This window comes from Topomyia yanbarensis, chromosome 2 (assembly GCF_030247195.1).
Source record: "Topomyia yanbarensis strain Yona2022 chromosome 2, ASM3024719v1, whole genome shotgun sequence".
NCBI classification, from domain to species: Eukaryota; Metazoa; Arthropoda; class Insecta; order Diptera; family Culicidae; genus Topomyia; species Topomyia yanbarensis.
The window spans coordinates 412,504,057-412,522,157 of NC_080671.1; the positions used below are offsets into that span (position 1 = coordinate 412,504,057).

General features: G+C 39.5%; 1 protein-coding gene across 1 annotated transcript; it reads left to right on the forward strand.

Annotated features, from left to right (window-relative positions):
* Positions 1–8,945: 8,945 nt before the first annotated feature.
* LOC131680896 (uncharacterized) lies at positions 8,946–11,408 on the forward strand. Its single transcript, XM_058961612.1, is given in 5 exon segments — positions 8,946–9,043; positions 9,045–9,478; positions 9,754–10,416; positions 10,526–10,833; positions 10,896–11,408. Coding segments are annotated over 5 exon segments (2,016 nt in total).
* The last annotated feature ends 6,693 nt before the right edge of the window (positions 11,409–18,101 follow it).

Here is an 18,101-nt window from a genome sequence, read left to right on the forward strand (position 1 = left end):
TATTTGAATTCAGAGCGGTGAGACTCGCCATGTTTATAAAAAAAAATCTAAAATATGTTGACTAAGCCATGGGCCTGCTGCCACTGCAATTCCAAGATAATGTAGAACAATGATTGATCCATAAGGAGCTCTTTTCTACCACATTATTTGAATTTAGAGCGGTGAGACTCGCCATGTTCAAAAGAAGTTTGATTTGGGGTATCCAATTTCAGATTATAAATCGTGGGCCTACTGCCCTTTGAATATCCATTTTAATACAGAACAATGATTTTCCCAAAGGATCTTTTCTGCTGTATTATAAGATTTTCAATTGGTGAGACTCGCCACGGAAGAGTATATTTGTGATTCAGGGTGATTTTTATTAATTGTGCTATTTTGCAATCTCAGGATCCGTCAGATAAAATAGTATTTCATACCACTCCCTCATTTGACCATAATACCAGAACTCATCCAAATTCCTGCCAAGAAAGGTTGACTAGATTGACTAGGTGAATTACTCATGGAAGGAGATTTCGAAGATATCGAGAAAACATCGTCCTTCTATTTTTATCCGGTCATTAGCATGCAAACTAAGACCAAAAGTTTCTAAGTATTATTGAAACACACTTGTTCTTTTTTTCTCGCTCATTCTTACATTCGTACGCTTTCAATCATATCACATTCGCATCTTACATTCAGGCATTTCATTCACATCAATCACTTATCTCTCATGCTTCACATCATTCATTCCTTAACTAAAAATCTATCTCTATTCTAGGGCGCCCTAATATTATGCCTATTCTATAGGCTTTCTCAATTATGATCATTTTAGTTTGTCGACGAACTGATCGAATTTAGATTAATAATAAATTTCCATAGTCGATCAGGTTTGACCCACTGTGCTCCGTGTTCCCTCACATATAACATCGAATGCACCGGGTTGCCTTTCTTTTTCATAGAACCCACTTTTGTGCCACCCGTTAGGTCAACTCCTGAACGGAGGAGAATGTCAGACGTCAAAACGATAATGACAGCAGAGAATCAACAAATACAAAACATTATGTTGAAGAATGGATGACCGAAAGTAGGTTTGCTTATTTTAGGTGAGGAAATGTTTTTTAAGGTGTTTTGGTGGCTAATTTGGACCTCTTTTTTTTAGATTATGTTACCGGGGAAATCGTCGGGGGTTCATTGCTTCAGGTGAGTATATATTTTACAATTAAAAAGCTCTTTTTTTCAGTTTCCCACCCCGATACAAGGATACAGCCTAACCAAATAAAGAATGAAATTAAGACCTAGTGTTTTTTTTTTACCCCGGCTTTAAATGAATGGCCGGCCAAACCCCCAGATCTTTCCCTGATAGGTCTTCCAGTCGGTATGAGTTGGATCCGACTTTCGCAGATATTTTGCACGGTAGGTATTGTCGGCCGTACTTCGCGTTGTAGTGCTCGATCGCGCTAGACAGTTTAGTGTTTCTTCTGAAAACGAGTTGACCTTGGCAGAAGGATTTGGAAAACCGTTTGTGTCGGAGGTTATAATGCCTTCGCGCGGTCTCGTGTGCTTTGGCCAGGTTTTTGATGACCAAATCGTAGATTTTTGTAAACATTTGTTTACGCTTTGATTCCCTTTCCTCCTCTGAGCAATTTTTCCCGTGACGAAATAGGCGATGGTCGGCCCCCCTTTCCGAAAGTTCGTGGCCGTGTGTCACAAAATACGGAGTAAACCCAGTAGCAGAGTGAATGCTGGTGTTTAAGATTAATTCTATTTCAGGTAGTTTTGTATCCCATAGGCGCTGATCATCTTGAACGTATGTCCGAATGGCAGCGTTTATCGTTCGATTCACCCTCTCGACCGGGTTTGCTTGAGAATGATACTTGGAGTTCAGCCAGTGTGTTATTCCGAAACGATCCACCAAGTTCTTAAATTCCTTAGAGATAAAAGGACTTCCATTATCGGAAATTACTATCTCTGGGACGGAATTTCGAAAGAACCAGTGGTCGCGAAGAATCGCACACATGGCTGAGCTCTCAAGCTTTCGTAAGGGATGTATCATAACCCACTTAGAAAAATAGTCGGTTATAACTAACATATGTTGATTACCTTTGCGACTGCGTGGCAAAGGACCGACAAAATCTAAAGATATTATTTGCCACGGTCGAGAGGCCTCCCTAAATTTACCCATTTCGGGCGCCACCGGTACGGAGGCTGGTTTAACTTCTTTGCAGGTTTGACAATTTTGAATGTAAGACCGAATGTTTGTGGCCATTTGGGGCCAGTAGTATCGCTTTTGAATTCTAGAGCGGGTTTTTTCAAAGCCTGGGTGGAATACATCATCATGATTCTCCCTGATGATTTGAGTGACCTCATCCAGTTCGGGAATTAGTTTCCACTCAAAGCGACTGTCGTAGGGTTCGCCTTTTGATGTCACAAACTTGTAGAGTTGACCGTTGTCAACTTTAAAATCTATGTAGTCGTCTGGTTTAAGTTGTATTTTTGCTATTAATGAATTGCGCCACGATGCGGCAGGGGAAGGCTGGATCGCAGCAGTGCTTCGGGACAAGGCATCTGGAACGATATGGTCTTTACCTTTCCGGTGTGCCACCGTCATGTCGTACTGCTGCAGAACCAAACTCCACCTACTGCATCGGGACCCAACTTTCCATTTAGTGTTGAGAATGTGTGTTAAAGCTGACGAATCAGTGACTAATGTAAAATGATAGCCTTCAATATAGCCCCGAAATGCGTCTATTGCTAGAAGAGCGGCTAGTGCCTCCTTCTCAGCGGCATGATAATTTTTCTGAGGAGTAGTGAGCTTGTGAGAGAAGTAAGATATAACTTTCTCCCCCTCTTCGTGTTTTTGGGTGAGAATCCCAGCGACAGCTACGTCACTGGCATCAGTTTGGATTGAAAAAGGTAAGTTGAAATTTGGACTGCCGAGAATAGGAGTGGAGATCAGTAATTCTTTGACGTCACAAAATGCTTTCTCGGCATGATCGTTCCATATAATCTTTTTTGTTTTAGTTTTTAAAAGGTCTGTCAGTGCAGAGGTAATGCCACTGAATCCTGGTATAAATCGACGGTAATAGTTCGCCATTCCTAGAAATCTCCTCAGTTTGGTTACGGTATCCGGTCTTGCGTATTCGACAATTGGCCTGATTTTGTCAGGGTTAGTACGCAGACCTTTCGTACCAAGGAGATAACCTAGGAATGGGATTTCAGAGACTCCGAACTGGGACTTTTCTATGTTAATGCTTAGATTTGCTTGCCTCAGGCGCTTGGCAATTTCGCGCAGTAAGCGCACGTGTTGCTCAAATGTCTCCGTTACCACGACAATATCATCGAGGTATACGAAGACATTTGGCTCTAAAATGCCGTGGCCAAGAACCTGGTCCATCAGTCTGGCAAGCGTGGCGGGACTGTTAACTAAACCAAATGGCATTCGGGTGTATTGGAATAGACCCTTTCCTTGCACACTGAATGCCGTAAATTTTCTGGAGTGTGGGTCGAGAGGTATTTGAAGGAAAGCTTCCGATAGGTCGATAGTAGATAAATATCTCGCTTTCGGAAGCTGCCCCAATATGCGACAAGGGTGTGGTAAAGGATATGCATCACGAATAGTGCGCTCGTTTATTTTGCGTGCGTCCAAGCAAAGTCGGACTTTGTTCGGTTTGATAACGGGTACGCAGTTCAAAGACCATTCAGAATTGCTGCGTTCAATTATGCCTGCTTTAAGCAGCCGCTGTAATTCTCCCGCGACTAGCCCTTGAGTTCGAGGAGACATTACGTAGGGGAACTGTCTAATCGGAGGTTTTCGCTTCCACTCATCTTGGATTTCGATGCGGTGAACAGCTAGGGGAGTCAATGTAAGTGGTTCGCCCTGTTTTGCCGATAAGAATAAGGTTTTTATCTCTGCAATACAAATTTCTTCCTCGGCATTGAAAACTGTTGATGGGGGCGTATGGTTACTGATAGTCGACTCGTCATCGGCTTCCACTGAGAGACATTCGTGAATCTGGGGTTGAATATTGAATTTTTTCCAAAAGTCCATGCCACAAATACAGTTTATGGCAAGGTTGGGGACTACCAGCGTAGGAATAACTTTCATCATCCCGTTAAAACAGAATGGGAGATATAATTGTCCCAAAATATCAAGCTGCTCTCCGCTCGCCGTGCGTAGTAAAATAGCGTTTTGTAGGGGTGATACTTTGGGAGACTTTAATTGTGTATATACCGATTTATTAATTATGGTTAAATTGCTGCCACTATCTAATAATGCGCGAACCTTATTACCGTACAAACTCACGGTGGTATACGGTCGGTTATCGTTGGGATAAGGGTATGAAATGGAGAATGTTGATGGAGTAGTTTCATAAACATTTTCTGGAGCAATTTGGAAATTAGACAAAAATGTGGATTGGAATTTATACGCAATTACTGGCTTTGCGGACGGCGATTTTCGCTCGCAGCCATGCCGTTTTTTATGCAGAAAGGACAGTTATTAGAAGGGTATCCGCGAAAACCACAGTTTTCACACAACACACCTCTCGGTAGTCTGCAGGTTTGGATCTTGTGACCCCATTTACCACAATTGAAACAATTGTTGGAGGGTGGTGGACAATGGCCATCTATTAGGGCCTCGAGGGTAAGTAAAGACCTGTTAGAATTCCTAGCGGCATTGGCATTGAGAGATTGAGTGTGAGATTCATTGCGTTGGGACGCGTGGTTTAATGACTGATTGGTAATAGGTTTGGGTGCGTTACGCGAACTCGATTGCTGTTGTGAAGGCTGAGATTGCTGCCTGTCTTTTCTCGTTTGTTTGGTGGAGTTGGAATTTTCTAGCGAGGCTAGTGATTTTTCGTTTCCAAAAACTTTATTATAGGCTGAAAAATTTAACGCGTCCACCTTTTGGCCTGCCGCTACTAAGGTTGCCAAGTCTGCGATGGGAATAAAATTTATTTGTTTTTTGTAATCAATTCTAATATTCTGCAATAGAATTTGAACTTTCTCGTAGTCAAGCAATTGTGTGCTCATTGTACGGAATAATCTTTCCATTTCGTGGTAAAATTCAAGGAAAGTTTCATTTCTTTGTTGTCTACGTTGGTAGACTTTCATTTTAATAAGTGCGTCTAAGTCTGGATGCATAAATGATCGTCGTAATTCTAGCACCAAATGTTGCCAGTTTAAAAGGCGACCGGTACTACGCATAGTCATGTACCATTTGAGTGCTGGACCTGAGAATAAGTGCACCGCCGACTCAAATAACTCGGTTTCGGAAACGTGTTCCGCCACAGATAATGCTTGTATAATTTCTAAGAATTCGTTAAGTTTAAGTCCCTGATCATCGCCATCATATTTAGAAATGGGCCATTTTGACACCGGTAACCTTTGCTGAGAGTGATTACTCGGAGGAGTGGGAATAAACTTTGTCGTAGAATGATTGTAAGGTTGCCTATGGTTATTAATTACTTCTTGCCAATTATTGCTACCGTGATTACATGCCCGAGGATCGGTTGGAACTGGGTTGTGATTGCTTGACTGTTGCCAGTATTGGTACGGGTTCGCATAAACGAAAAATGGGTTATTGTTATCGAGGGTTGGATGAAAAGTGGCATTTCTAGCTGTGTTGGATGATGTACCGGCTTGGTCAAGACACGCGTTATTATTTGCTTTTGATTTCAAAATGGAGGGTTGCTTTTTTGAGGGCCCTGGTGGGGCTGTATTACGCGGGCACTGCATACTTGCCAATTCGTTTTCTAATTGCTCGATTCGACCTTGGAGAGAATTTATCATTTCAATATCTACCGATTTACGTTTCTTTTTTCGATCTTGCGATTCATCAGGTGACGAAGAATTTTCGGACTCATCGCCAGCTGGTGTATCATCATCGAGTAAATCTCCATGATCACTGTCTGCGTTCCCGTCGCGTTCCAGTTCAGGGTGAAATTCTGATTTAATTGTATTTACGATTTGAAAAAATAATGTTTTAAGTGTATTTTCTAGTTCCGAAGTCTTATTTGTTTGTTTAAGGAGCTGATAACTACGGTGAGCGTAGTGTGACAATCGTGTTTTACACCGGCTCATTATGGTACTATCGTTTCGTTTTAGCCTACCACAAATTTCAGCACATTTTTGCTGACATAAAAGAATTTCTTCTTCAATGTCAACTGACAGTTGAGCATCGTATAACCTATTTTCTTCTTTTTCAATTTTTAGGTGGTCCCGTAAGCTACGTTTTCTTCGGGAAAACGTGGGATCCTCGCGAATTACGATGGATCTAACTGTAGTTTCAAAAACTATTTCATCTTGTTCTAAGTGATCTATCCTCATTTCGTAGTACCACGTTTTCATCCATTCCACTGCTTGATCAAAATTTAGATTAACCTCTGCCATTTTCAAAACGAAAAAAAGAACAATTGGTTTCGAAACAAAGCGTTCAAATGAGAACAAAAGAACTAGGTAACGATCACTCAATCCCCGGAAATTAATCTCACCCGTCAGTCTAAATGAAAAAGGCTGAATTCTGGTAAATGGTCAAACAATAGAGACGGTAAAATTTATCACTAAAGTAATTATCATCACCCGGAAAGATTTTTTTGCACTTTATATAAATCACTTGAATCACAAATATAATCATATAAATATAACCTGCAAATGGTAAAAATATTTCAAACAATTTTATATTGGTTGCAATTCCTCCCGGAGCCTGGTAAAAAAGGGTTGCAATTTTGTTTAAAATTGAAAACCTTTTTATAATTATTTAGCGTTGGGCGCCATTTGTTACAATTTAACAATTCAATATCGGTTTTTTTGCACTACTTTTTTACACGTGCTCGGCTAGGGTCTATCCGGGAGAAAATTGCGAAAACACTTCCCATATAAATATCGACAGCGGAAATCAAAAGTACTAGAGAGCGGAAAGGGCTCATATAATATTTAAATATAATAAGAAAAATATTTAGATCACTACATTTTATTAATCTTAAGAAATAATTATAATAAAAACAACACCATAAGAAAAATATTTAGTTCATCATATCATTTAATTTTACATGTGCTATCAAGGGTTAATAATGTTGGGAAGGAAAACAAAGGAAACAATATTGTGCACCTGATTCGCTCATTCCTCTTGAGCATGTTGTATCTACAGCCATTGGGTCAACTACGCTGCGCCGACTGGTGTGGTGTCTCCGCTAATTGACGGAACGGGCCGGTCGTGACAGACCGAACGTATGTTGCACTGAATCAGCCGTCGGTAATGTAAAATGCACAGGCCTTTCAACAGTACGGGCCTCGATAACTTTTCGATCCGATATCGCCGGTCAGGATTCTTCCACTTAGGCGAAACAACTGGCACTAACAGTTTTACCGCACACAGCGCGTACTGTCACCAACACTATCATTTGTTACCAAAAAAGAGACCGAATGCTTGTCGGCTCCTGCTTATATATCCCACGAAGTCCTGGGTGGTGGATATTTCCGCTCTTCACGGTACATAGCAAGCGAGATGACTCTTGCTATCAGAGCGAGATAACAGTCTTTCGCAGGGCGCAATTGTATCGGTGGGATAATTGGGACACGCAAAGGATCGAGGGGCATTCGGTATTTTTATAGCAAATTCAAATTTTAAATAAATATTTTCAATAGGGTGATACTAATAATTATTAATTAAAAAAAATAAAAATAATTCAAAATATTATAAAAAGGTAAACAAATCAAAACGTATCTAGGGTATATGTACATATTATATATTTAAGTTATTTATTATTTACACCGTCGGTCGAGATTTATAATGTAACCGATCATGGAGGTTACACGTTTTGCTACAATTGGTACATTCCATGTCGTATGACGTCATATTGTGATCGGGCGGTTAGTCATTTGAACATTTCCAACCGTATCCAACACGCGCCACCAGCTGTATTGCCAAATTAGTCAGAGTGAAGTGTTTTCACCTGCATATTTACTCTAGTGAGGTAGTAAACATTTTGGGTTTGCATGAATATTTCTTCGAGATGATTCTATCATTACAGGTGGTCCAAAATGGAATATCTCAGGAAGCGCTATCTATAATTACATCACCATATTATTGTCCTCTTTTAGTCGATGAAATTGTTTTGTAAATAAAATGACACCCAGTCCCAGCTAGTGGGTTGTCGGTCGATCTCGCGATGTCGATATTGATATAATCTCACAACACAGATTAGCTCTTGAATTAAGGCCGACGCTCTCTAGCTTATATGGGTAGGTGTTAAGACAGACCTGACTAAGTCGCAAAATCTTAAAGAATGAGATAATGATATTGATAGCACTGAACAAAGAATTCCTTCAGCTGCGTTCAATTTTTGTCAGATTTGCACTATGTTACAATTAGATTTGAGGCAAACATTCATTTCAAATTATGACGTAAACGATGCTGCGATTCAAACTTTAAACTCGTTTTCTCGAAATCAATACAGTGTCACTTAGTCCTATGTAACTGTACACCAACCATATGTAAATATAAATTTAAAATCTTAAAACGGAAATCATTTTGACTGAAATTGTTTAATAATTGATTTTTAAATCGCTCTACCAATGAAATGATTTCACGTGATTATACAAGCAGGCATGGGAAAAATCATTTCACGAAACGATCAATTTGAAATCATCCATCAACATGCTCCTACTGTGAAATGCAATCTCGGCAACCCTTCTTGTGTAGAGTAACGCGTTCATGCGAAAGCGAGAAACAAAACACAAAACGGAAAAAAGTGACAGCGCACGGCAATGTTAGTGTTCACCAAATGATTAATTCTCCGTCGCATATATAGTGTTGTGAATGAAAGCAGAGAGGATCGCAAATGAATGCATTCTTTCATTCACAAAGATTCGTTTCAAAATATTCATTTGGTTGGTGATCTCTAATTGTCAAGTAAGTAGTTTACAATGTGCTTCGATATAACCGGCGAAAAAAAATATTTTTTAGAATGAAACGACGCTGTACTCAAAAAAAGATGCTGTTGCAAGTTATCCAGGAGGTGGACGGAAAATTCCTCTGTAAAGCAGATGAGAAGTGCGGGTATACGCAAGCACCGCATTTTTAAAATGCACCCTGCTGTCTACGCAGCAATGAATTTACCTGTACCGCCAAACCAGAAAACCGAACCAGCTAAGAAAAAATCGAAAAAAATGTGTGTGGACATGAACGCAGAAACAGTGTTGCTTGGTATCTTGCAGCTGGCCACGGTTGATCGCCTGCCATATTCTTTTCCGGACATGGTTGGATTTAGAACATTATTGGAACCTATCTGTAAAGCAGCCGGGATCACCACCAATCGCAAAAACATAGCCAGCTTGGTCGAAAACTCGGCGTGTACAGCACGACAGCTAATATCGGCAGAGCTAAAGCAGCAACCGCTGATAGCGATAGAGGTAGACGGAGCATCCAGAGGTAGCCGTCATTTCATTGGAATTAATGCGTGTATCGTTTTGGAAGGAAAAGTCATTGTTCGTAATTTAGGTAATATTTTCAAATGTGCCAATAACAGAGAGGTGTTTTTTTACCTGAATGGGCTGAAATCAGTAACGATGTGAGATACCTATTCTTAGAAATATTAATTTTAAAATTGTCGCAAGGCCTTTAATTAGGTAAGCAAACACCTCCCGAAAAGTCTGTACCCGTAATTAAACATGACTGTTGTGATCGGTTAGTATGTTGAACTTATAGCTATTATTTTTTGTATCTTAGAATAAATCCGCTTCATTGTATGTTTATACTTTCATTGATGATTTTAGCGATCAAAGAAACACTGGAAAGGCAAACGAAAGAGCACTTGAAATCGCTTATTGAAGATGTTCTGAGCGATTTTGGCGTTACTTTGAGTCAAGTGTACTCAGTTACGCACGATAACGGTGCAAACATGGTAGCCTCCGTCTCCGAAATGAAAAAGTCACTTGAAAGCTCTAACATCGAACTAAGCTCTCTTGTGGATGGATATATAGAGAGTGCCAACGACGAGCAAAACGATGTTGCAGATATTGATATTGAACACACTGATGAGCAAATCGAGACTGAAGATGTTGAGGAGACCGAAGATGAAAACGACGACTTCATTAATGGCAAAGACGGAGGCAACGACACTGTGGAAGCTTCGCAGGTAGTAGATCCGTTTGACGTTTCAATGCAGCAAATTCTCGACAGCGTGAGATGTTCTGCACATACCGCCCAATTGGCAGTTTTGGATGTGATCAAGCCTTACGAAAAGCGCATCGTAAAAATTCAAAAACTCGTTATAAAGTTGCGACAACGAGAATATTTGAAATTTGTCAGGCAACATGATGCAAACCTACCTCCTATCAGCAATAAAACCCGATGGAACAGCACTTATCTCATGTTGAAATGTTTGCAAAGGCAAAAAACATTCTTTAATATACTCAGAAAGTCTTATCCTGAAATCGGTAATTATAAGATGATTTATAATAAGACATCTATAACTGAATTAATAAATATCAATATAGAGAAATATTGCTATGTAGCAACTTGATTCAAATATTTTATAATTTACAGACTTCACATCACATTGGAAATTTATCGACAAGTTTTGCGAGGCATTTGAAGCGCCATTTATTCTTACAATGCAACTCCAGAAGCGACATGTTATTTTGAGCAACTTCTACGCATACTGGCTAATATGTCAGGCTAAACTAATGCGATGTGCAGACAATTGTTTAGCAAAAAGGCTATTGAAAGCATTTCAACGACGTTTGCAGAAGCTCACTGAATCTTTGCCTTTCAAGGCGTGTGTTTACCTGGATCCTCGGTTCAATTTTCTAGGATCGAAAAGAATTTCACCGAAAGATAAAGAGCTGGCACAGGTAAATTTGAATCATTCACTTTGAATAATTTTCTTTAAAAATTTCTGCTTTGTTGTGTTCAGGAATTTCTTGTTATGCTCCATAATCGGGTAAGTGGAAAAAAATTTGGAAACGATGAAAATCCAGGTAGAAGCATAGAGGAGGAAGATGAGCTGGAGACTCTTTTGGCAGAATTTTTCGACGAGGATTCTGAAGGCAACACATCGTTGGCGAGCCAAAGTAATTCTTCTGTTGCGCAAAAACTTAAAGCACTCGAGATTAGGGAGAAGGTACCGACAGTTGGATACGCGCGCCCAGGCTCATCGAACAGTCTTGACAATCCGGATAATTTTGATCTATCGTACTGGGAAGGTCAAAAATATACAAATCCGGACGTATACAAAGTGGCAATGATTGCCTTTTCTGCATCAGCTACGCAGGTTTCTGTCGAACGTAGTTTCTGTGCGCTGAAGCTGTTATTGAATGATCATAGAATGAATTTAACGGCTAGTGCAGTCGAAAACGCTCTATTGCTTAAACTGAACTCTGACCTTCTTCCTCAGATCGCGAAAATGGTATGCGAAGAAGATCACTAAAATTTGATCTAACTTTGAAGAGATAATAAATATTTCATAACGGATTTTCTCGTCTTTCGTATTTTCCTCAGCATATCACATATCTACATACAAACGGACATTAAGAGAAAATTCACCATTCCATAAGAAAACTCGACTTATCCTTCGGTGCAGTTTGTCAAGTTCGACTAATATGCTTGTGTGTGTGTGTGTGTGTGTGTGTGTGTGTGTGTGTGTGTGTGTGTGTGTGTGTGTGTGTGTAGTAGTAGTAGTAGAGTTGCGAGAGCATGTGTAGATCTGAGAGCGTGTATGTGTAAGTGAGTGGGTGTGCTTGCGATGATTATTCAAGTTCTATGGAGATAAATACGGATATAGAAGCCTTGAGCGAAATAGCCAAACTGAAGGCAGTCATTGATATTTTTTGTTTATTACACAAGATTTCAATATGTGAGCCAAGTGGTAGTTCAAATATGCGTACGGATGTACGATTTGTTTTAATCAATCCCCAGGATTATATATTGGAAATTGCTTTTCGACGTATCAAATTTTTGATAAATATGATTGCGTATGCAATAAATAATTTCAAGAGCAGATTTCTGAATGTTTCTCTAGATTATTGATTATGTTGTATCAAATATTGTGTATGTTATTCTAGTCTCTTATCCTTCTTTTATCTTTTATCCTTTATTACCGCGGAGTCGTAACATTGATTGTTCGAAAAATACGAAATTTTTAATTGAACACTTTTCATATATGCCATGTACAAACATGCAATTGCCTAGAAATAATTTCATAAAACGATTCCGCGCAAATTTCAAGCGGATTCTAGAGTAATATACTTCCCAATATTGATTAAAGTGTACATTTGCAGTATAAAGTTGACCTAACCCAATTGGAGAATACAATCTCACATTCATCTGTGAACTAAAAGTTGATTCACTTGTGAATGTTTACAGTACAATCTTCCGATTCAATTAACACAAACAGAATCACAATCTTCTTCATTCATCATAGTATGTGTCATTCTTTTACCTGTCTCACTTGTTAGGAAGTTCGTCTGTACCTACGCTCAGTTGCGTTCATTTGGAGAGTTTCGGTCGGACCGTGAATGAACGACTGGCTGCTGTCAATGCAATGAACAAATTCTCCAAGAGTTATGCGAATGAATGATAATTCCCATCCCTGTATACAAGTAATCATGCCACGTAACGCTAAACTCTTGCTACTATGCTAGAAACGCCTTCATTGATAGAATGGCTGTTTCTCAGTTCTAAATCGATGATAATGGGTCCTTGTTTGTGGACTAGCATCGGCATATTCTGAACGCACATGTGAGAAATATTGGCATTGACTATATGCTGCCTTTAGTGGGGAGAGTACCCGAACAGAAAATAATGCAATCATAACACATGTCGGCATTTTATCAGAATATTTTTTTGTTAAACCAGTTGTATTGTGAATTGAGGATAGTCAAATGAACAGATAGCGGATCAATAATTTAACGCAGGGCCCAATACGAACACATTATAACACTTGGGAAGTATGCCTGTTTTTATAACGGGGCGTTGGCACCACAATGCTTAGAACTCTCGAAACGTGCAGAAAGCTTTAAACAAAGCTATTCCCAGGTTGCATTTGCTGTATTTCTGTGCAATTTTGCTTCTTCTGTTCAACCACGGCAACGCACAGTGATGTTTTTGCCAAAATCGTGTGGTCAATTAATTAGGGACCATTCATAAATTACGTAACGCAAAAATTGCCCAAAATTGACTCCCCCCTCCCCCATGTAACAAATTGTCACAAATTTCTTTATCCCCCCCCCCCCTCTCCCCTATTACGTAACAAATTCCTTGAAAAAAAAATTGTTTCTTCGGCGAAAACATGTTACGTAACGATCTAGCTTACTCCCCCTCCCCCCTATGTCACAATATGTAACAACTTGTCGAACCACCTCCCCCCCTAAAAGCGTTACGTAATTTATGAATGGTCCCTTACGCCTAAATCGGTAAATTTAAGTCAATGATGTCTTCGGAGGAATTTATGGACATTACAAACCCTTTTATATGGTGTTGTAATTTTAATGATTATCTCCCTAAAAGCTAAAAATCTATTTAACAACTTTCGTGCAAGTACATATATTAACATAACGTGTTCAGAAAAGTTGTAGAGCAAGCTTTTGCCAACAACTTTGCTGAAAACTAAAAGTCTTCATCTTTTATATCTTCTAAATAATAGCTTGTTATTTGGGGATAACTTTTTAAAAGCCAATTCATTGATATAACTTTTTAAATGTCTTCCTAAGAAGTTCGATTTGTTCCATAAAAAGGTTTGAATGATCAAAGTGGACAACTTCTATATTACAATGATTTAAGTGATTAACCCGTCTAAAAGTAAGATTTAAAAAAAAATAGTAGAGATGATCTGATGTCTTTGGAAAAGTTGTTGAGATTGCTTTAGCGAAAAGTTTTAGAGAATGCACTGGTGTCTTCTTTGTACGCTTTAGAAATTATAGCTCGTTATTTTTGGATGACACCCAAAAATATTTTTTTTGTAAATATCTCTTTCAATTATCATTGCTACTAGTTTTATGCATTCTATGAAGTTCTTCCGATTGTCATAATACACAATTTTCATTAACGTATAATTTTTGCTATCTCGAATATTTTCGAAGAACAGGAAAACAGTAGTTTTTCTTAAATCTTCTATAACTCTATTGAAGATAAAGATAGACAAATCCATTAATTTCTATAGTGTTGATATAGCCATAGGCGGCTCCAGTCAGATGCTCAAGGGGGGTACGTCTCTTTGGTAAAATATATGTGATGCACGGTTGGGAAAATGGAATTTCAGTTGTACTACCTACTTTTAGTAATCCTGCTTCATGTTAATTTCTCAACAGCAACGCTGTATGTTTCAATCGCTTATAGCACAAAAAACAGACATACAAGCTAGAACAAACTTTTGCTGAAAACTTTTGCTGTGTAAACATTTAAATGAAAATACGTTGAAAATCATCATCGCATGCAGACTCGCATGGATGCATCACCATTGTATCCAAATTTGCACGCAACGCCCTTGTAGCGTTTGCTTGCCGATCGTAGCGCCGGGCAGTGGCAAGTTGCTACTTCCTAGTGGTATTTCAAAACGACAGTTTTATTTCTAACATATATTGAAAACTTTGCTTGTATGTCAGTTCTCAGTGCTTATAGTCGGCATAACACGAACTAATGACAGATTATCCAAAATATAAGAGATGAGTACACCAACCAATACCACCTCATTTTGTATCCATTTCTAAGCTCAAACTTACTAGTTTTAATTCTACTAGGGTAAGCACCAATTAGAACAGTAGGAGTTAGAATAGCATGAGATAATTTTAAGAAATTTGTTGGGCTCGCTTTAATTTAGTCCCCACGATTGATTTACCAAACTATCTTCGCTTTGTTAATGTATATTCCCTTTCTACTGCTGCCGATCCACTAAACGAGTTGGGCGGGGCACGCCCTAATGCAGCAACGAATTCGGTGTGGTTGATGATCGGGCGTAGTCAACTCTCCCCTCCAGAATTTCGTCAGCGTATTGTCTACAGCGCATACGTCGAGAACAGCTAAAGATAATCCGGTTGCTGTCTGTTGATTCAACCGGTTGCTGTCTGTACACTAACGCGCCGTACACGTACGTTGCGGGCCTGTTGCGTTGCAATAACCTTACCCATAGGCCAGCAGTTTCGGTCAAACTTTGGCTCGCCGTCAGCAATTGGTTTTGCTGGAGTAAACCACTTGGTTCTGAGTGGGTAGATAGTCACGGATCCACTGCTTCCAGAAACTGACGAACTTCGCCATGATCTATGATTGAGTTCGACAGTTCCATCTATGTATCGGACTGTCAACGAAGTGAACGCATGACTTCAGACCGTTTACTGATCCTAACAGAAAATGGTTGGGTGTTAGCACAGGTGATTCGTCGTTATTCAGAAGAATGTCGGTCAATGACCACGAGTTGACAATGTTTTCTACCTCGATCAAATGCACTTCGACGGTAGGTAGTCTACCCGATCAGCAACACATAACAAAAAGATTTCAAAACTATATCTTGCTTTGTTACTTGTTATAAATTTCTGTTATTTTAACTACTAACGAGAACTTCTTAACAACACAATATGTTACGAAAATTGCATTCTATTATAATCTTGCTATTTCATTTCGATCGGGCACTGGGTTGTAGCTAGCTTTAATTCAACTACACGCTGCGGATCAGACGGTCCTAAATGAGGCGACAAATTAAAGGTCCACTACTGGATGCGAGGTAAATTCGCTAGTTTCCTAAATCAGCTGCACGATTCTCTGCTTGATCACCTTGCTTGTAGTTTGGAAGCTAGTTCCGCGATCGCTATAGATGACAGCCAGTACTCCCGTCCTAGTCATGATGTTTCGAATTGCCATTACGCAAGAGCCGGTAGTCACCTTTTCTTCGAATGTCGTTCAGGCAAAACCAGAATGGGGCCGATATAATCCGCTCCCTTGTAGGCGAACGGGCGGCTGAAAGTAGACAAACGCTGGAGGTTACGGTTTTGCTCGATCGTTTTTGTACCACTGGCATTCTCTCCGGATCGCATGGTAGGTGGCGAGGAATACGGTAGCGTTGTAGAATTTCGGTGATGATTGTGGAATTGCTTAGGTGGTTAAACGTTCGTGAATGTTGGCAATGATCAGCTGTTTGATGTGAAGGTTACGAGGGAGAATGGCGGGCTCAACAAAATCGCGTTCGGCAAACGTACAGACTTTTGTTCTTAATCATCTTCGTGCAATCGTCTCTCGCAAAGTGATTTGCGGCTAGCACGATGATCTCATCGATATAGTCTTCCGACTGCGCTTGGAGAAACAAGTAGTCCTCCGCTTTAGATAGTTTTTGTTGCACCAGCGGTCCGAAGACACGATGTTCGTGTCTCGTAGAGTGCTGCAAGTTGTCGACGTACCGGAAAACGAAAGCCGTGCTACTCAGAAGAGTGGTCAATCTAGAATATTCTTGCGGCCTTATAACAGAATCCATAATTCTGGAATGGATAAGTACATGTGGACTTGTCAGTTTGTTGTCAGTTTCTTGAAGCCAGGAATCGAAAGCCACACATGTTCATTTTGTCCATGAGCTTCTGGTCCCCAGAACCAGCGAATGTCCGGTGATAGATTGGGAATACTGCGTTCCTTCATCATCGATGTTCTATTTCGTCGGATTTCAACGTCACTCGCCAGTTTACATCGACTCTAAAATTTCACTGACGAGAAACGCAACGAATGGGCGATATCGCCGGTGGTCGTATCTCAGCCAACATAACACGTCCATAGAATCTATCCAGAAGTACCGCTTGCTAACCGTGATGGACAGTAGACCTCTCCACATCAATGTTGCAAATATTCTTCACCGAACTAGTTCATTCGTTCATCATCGATGCGATATTCGTCGTGTCATTCACCCATGCCTCGAATAACGCTGCGCCGTTCGTCACACGAAAGCACAGAATCAGCGAAAATGAATAATACAAACAAACAAAAAATCCGAATCTGATGACTGCTGTTCGCTGCTTGTTCGCATCGTTGTTTGTTGAATTTAGCCATTCATGCAATGTTCATCTTCACGCATCGTTCGGATCGGCACACGAATGGCTTAGGTGATAATCACCACTAGCCATTCTTCGCTAAGGATTCTTCGTTCTTCATTCCTTCTGCATTGCGACCAAGAAAAACAAATTTCTTGTTCATTGATGGAAGGGTCAGAGCTTCATGACTGAAGTGGTGCAGAAATGCTTGCTATGTTCGGAATAGGATGAGTTTTGCTATAAACAATTAGTAGTACATAATGATTATTTGCTGATGTTTTTTATCAGATTTGAAACGGAAAGCTGCGTAAGCAAAGCTAAACAAATCAATCACATTTGTAAATCTGCGGATGTCTCGCGGGCGAAAACCGAATCAACACAATTATGAATCTACATACTAGACTATTGGTACTTCAAATAACTTTTTTTCTAATGATGAATTAACACTGGGTGATAGTTTCCTTGAATCTACGTTTAATGACAACAAATAGCAACCTTAAGACGATATACTCTTATATAATATAATTTCTATATCTATAGAAGTATAATCAAGCCACAAGTTTTTGACAAATCGAAGCATTCCGATTTCAACCAAACTTAGCAAATATAAAACTTTTGCCAAAACTGAACCGGTTAGTCTTATACCCTAGTATCAATTGAGGTTTTATCGTACTTTTATAGCCACTCATAACATTTAAATTGCACTTGTAGCGTGCTATAAAACTTCAATTGTTGCTTGTAAGCATAAGTTTTTGCACCATGAAAGACTATTCTTTAGCTAAAATAGCAGCTAATATGGTTTTAATTTCAGCAAAATCTAGCATGTTTTCAATAAAGTTGTACAACAAACAAAGTGCTGAATATGTATATCTCACTTGACATGACATCAAGAAATAAAATTTGGATATATTCTATTAAGGGGCTACACCACTGTAGAGCACGCCAAACATGTCATAAAAATCGACACAAAATTAATTAAAAAAGCTAAACAATAAAAAAAATCCTACGTACGTCGCTGGAGAAAACAATTTTGAATATACTGTGAAAATTTCCAAGCGTTCAAAAATCATTTCCATATCAACATTTGAATAGGGCTAATCAGATTTGTAAACAAACTTTTG